At 32.4% G+C, this 4,034-nt stretch overlaps 1 protein-coding gene across 1 annotated transcript; it reads left to right on the top strand.

Moving 5' to 3' along the window:
- Window positions 1–3,153: 3,153 nt before the first annotated feature.
- On the top strand, window positions 3,154–3,825 carry LOC115879109. The gene is made up of 2 exons (XM_030895755.1): window positions 3,154–3,361; window positions 3,485–3,825. Exons 1-2 carry the CDS (start codon window positions 3,154–3,156, stop codon window positions 3,823–3,825), a joined length of 549 nt encoding a protein of 182 aa, XP_030751615.1.
- Window positions 3,826–4,034: the final 209 nt, after the last annotated feature.

Genomic DNA, 4,034 nt, shown 5'->3' with positions numbered 1-4,034 from the left:
AAAAGGTCAGAAAAATGTTATTTAAATGGGAAAATTATCATAATTATCATACCGGCACGGTTTAAATTAAAAATTAAGAGCTTGTTTAGGTTGGATATTTTTTTAGAGCAAAAACTAAAATTTCAGAGGGCGGCAGCAAAAAAAATCAACTTGGGAAATAACGAGACACCGTACTGCATAATCAACAATAGACAACAATGGACCCAACTACAAAGAGAGTACCTAAATATGTGAGTGAGTCTACACCATAATTGGAAAGGGTTGAATAAGCTATAAATGATTATGATGATTCTATCTGATATGTTCAGATTAGTCCTGAGACATTAAGCTTATAAGGCTTCTTCTTCTTCTTCGGGTTCCATCTCCTAATGGAGGTTGGAAATCATCATGGCAATTCTAACTTTGTTAACAGCTGCTCTGAATAACTGGTTTGAAGTCATTCCAAACCATTCGCTCAAATTCTTGAGCCATGATGTTCTTCTTTTTCCTTGGCTCCTTCTGTCCTTTATCTTTCCTTCTATTATGTTCTGCAGCAGGTCATATTTAGGTCCTCTCCATTATGTGTCCAAAGTACACAAGTTTTCTCTTTTTAAGGGTGTTAATCACCTCTTCATCCTTCTGAATTCTGCGTCGCAGTTCTACATTTGTAACCTTGTCCGTCCATGCAATCCTCAGCATACGCCGATAACACCATCTTTCGAATGCCTCAAGCTTCTCCATTTCGGCCTTTTTAAGTGTCCAAGCCTCTTAACCATAGAGTAGAGTTGCAAATATGTAACCCCTTAGCATTCTTAATCTAAGCTTTAAGTTGATGTCTCCACTACAGAGAGATTTTTTGAGTTTTACAAAGGATGCTCTGGCTCTTTCTATTCGAGCTTTTATTTCTGCTGATTGATCCAAGTTTTCAGTCAACCACCTGCCTAAATATTTATATTTTTATAAGGCTATATTTTAGTAAAAGTTTACTTGTAAAGTAAACCTTTTTTATAATAAAATATGAAAAAATTGTAAAGAAGAAAATTGTTTTTCTATTTACATTTAAGTTTGGGGTGCTGCATCCCTGGATCTACAACCCTGCCGAGACGCTAATGAAAAAACTAAAAGCAAAAGGAGAAGAAGTGTTTCAGAACTTTATTTGCAGGAACTATAAAGTGAACTTTCATCATGAAAGGAATCAGAATCGAATTGAGCGAGAATTAAATTGTAGAACGTTAAAGTTCTAATTGGTCTCCATGTAAATATGCATTCGCCTTTCCTTTTATTTAATTAGTTAGGAATTGCCACCAATTACTTCGAGTTTCAGTTTTATAAGTATATAGAACAAGGTAATACCATTGAAATAAATATAAAATTGATTATTAACAGACTTTAAAAACTGAGAAAATTGAGAATACGGTATTTATTTGTTAATTTATATTATTATTATTTTCTTAATTGTGACTCGTACCTTTGCATTTACATTTTCTGCTTATTTATTATTTTTTGTTTTGTTTTTTATCTATAAATTATGGACAAATTACATTAAAGTAATGTAAAATAGAAATTTTATACAAGAAGATGGGCAATTGAGGAACTCTATACAGGGTTGTTCACTCGGTTGGTCACCACATACGACATCGAGTATTTTAGCTAAACTATTAGATTTTTGCAAATTGTAAGTTTTGGGTTCATTGAAGGACTATTAGAGCTACAATTTAAAAATAATTTTACAAGATATAGAGTGTCCCAAATAAATAAAAAATATCAAAGTTCTATTTTTTAATCGGAACACCCTGTATATTATTACATTTTTAGTTTCTACGATTAAAATAAAGGTAAATTTGATTCAGGTTTACCACATTTTAAACTTACCGTTTTTGGAATATTTAGGTTTTTGTCAAAATACAGCAATAATTTTAATGCTTTTTTTCTCTAGGTGTATTTAAGTTTTTAAAACCAAATATTGTACTGAAGTATTTCTATTTCCTAAATTTTGTGTTGCAATAAGAAAAATTATACTACCTTATACAGAGTGTCTAAAAATTTATTTTAAATAATTACTTAATAGTTTAATTTAAATGAAACACCCTGTATATTTTATGAAAATTAGATGCACAATTTAATTGTCTATCAAATTGTGTTATGCCATTTTTTACCTAAATATTTTTAAATTGTAGCTCTAATAGTCCTTCCACGAACCCAAAACTCACAATTTGTAAAAATCTAATCGTTTAGCTATAATACTCCGTGTCGTATGTGGTGAACAGCCCCGTATATTGTATTCGTTAAACTAGATGGAAGATGAGAAATGGAGGAACTCTAGAGTAAATTATAACGAATACAATTTTTGAAATCTTATATTTCTCTTGAATTTCGTCAATCTAGGAAATATTATTATTCATGAATTTAATTTTTATGTTGACATCACATTTATGTAATTAACATAAATCAGACAACATCGGTTCAAATACGAACCTTTTTTTTTAAGGTACACTCTATATAAAGCTATATTAAGACATTTTTGGTCAAGATGTTTATTATTTTATTCATGGTCAGTCACACTTCGGCGACTATCGTTCGACTCCGCTGCTGTTGTGTCAATTCGACAAATAATTCGTTTTACTCCTTTTTTATTACTTTTTCCGTTCGTTTCTCTTAAGCTCCGTACACATTACCTACGACTCTATTACCGCTGCGGTTACCGAGGAAAATGTCCGACCAACGATCCGTGTAAAGCAACCTTAAAGTCGGTTTAATTTAACGGCAGTTTGGTATTTCAGGAATCGATGTCGTTTAATTATTTTTTTCTGGAAACTTTTTTTTGAGAGATTGTTTTTCTGTAGTTCGTTGATGAAAAAAGTGTGACGATGAGACACAGTGCATTTATTTATTTTTTAATAAAAGGGACAATGCTTACAGAAGACAGACCACAATTTATAGATATCCAAGACAATGAGTCAAATATAATTATACAAGGTTTTCAAAAATGATTCAACACCTCGGAAGTACCAGAAGAATGGAAGCTGTCATACGTATCAACAATACATAAAAATGGAGATAAAAGTAACTGCGATAATTATCGAGGAATAGCGGTTACACTCGCGGTTACAGGTACCATTAGCAGCGTTATATGGAAAGGTTCTGAAAAATAGAATTGAAAAAAAATATGCTGATATGGAGGCTGAAGAACAAGCAGGCCTTAGAGCAGGACGATCCACAGCAGACCATCTCTTCACATTAACTCAAATCTTAGAAACGAAAACAGCATTCGATCAGGAAGTTCATATTCTATTTGTTGATTTGAAGAAAGCTTACGACAGTATACCTTTAGGGAGACTTTGGGAGACGCTGCAACAAAGCAATATGAACACAAATAATAAAGGTTGTTAAATCCTTATACTGTAACTCAAAATACAGAATTACAACAAACCATGGCTTAACACCGGGATTTACAGTCACTAAAGACCTTAGACAAGGATGTTGCTTATCGCCCATATTATTTAAGATTTACTTGGAAAATACACTGAACGAAAATGTAGTTATATGAGATTACCAGTAGATGATGATACTACAGTGTACATCTTGTCATTCGCAGATGACCAGGCTGTTGTAGCACAAGATATAGAGGACTTGGAATGCATGACCCGAAAACTTAACGAGGATTATGAAAAATGGGGATTGGAACTGAACATTAAAAAAACGGAATACGTGTGCATTGGTAGACAACAACAAAACCTACGAATAGTAACAGGACAAGTCATCAGACATTGCAGCAGCTACAAATATCTCGGAATTAAAATATCCAAAGACGGAAGAGAAATATGCAAGGCAGAAAAGCAGTTTTGATGCTAAAGGATAAAAATTTGACAATAGAAAATAAAAAGAATTTACAATTATGACCATGGTAAAAAGCATAATTACCTTAAAAACCACGGAGATGGACTTTTGGAGAAGATCGGCTGAAAAATCCAGAAAAAATAAAATACCAAATGAAACCATAAGACGCCAAATGGAACTAAAACACGACATTGTAGATGACATTAGAACTCAGCAAT

The sequence above is a fragment of the Sitophilus oryzae genome, unplaced genomic scaffold, assembly GCF_002938485.1.
Source record: "Sitophilus oryzae breed Bouriz unplaced genomic scaffold, Soryzae_2.0 scaffold_1576_pilon_pilon, whole genome shotgun sequence".
In the NCBI taxonomy this organism is placed as follows: domain Eukaryota; kingdom Metazoa; phylum Arthropoda; class Insecta; order Coleoptera; family Curculionidae; genus Sitophilus; species Sitophilus oryzae.
The sequence above is the reverse complement of the archived record's forward strand: the minus strand, read 5'-3'. Positions and strand labels throughout refer to the sequence as shown.

What these genes read in the sequence shown, in the direction of transcription:
- LOC115879109 (XM_030895755.1), top strand. Translation starts at nt 3,154, where the DNA reads ATGGAGGCTGAAGAACAAGCAGGCCTTAGAGCAGGACGATCCACAGCA. An exon ending in TATGAACACAAATAATAAAG is followed by an intron (nt 3,362 to 3,484) that starts GTTGTTAAATCC and finishes ATATTATTTAAG; the next exon opens with ATTTACTTGGAAAATACACT.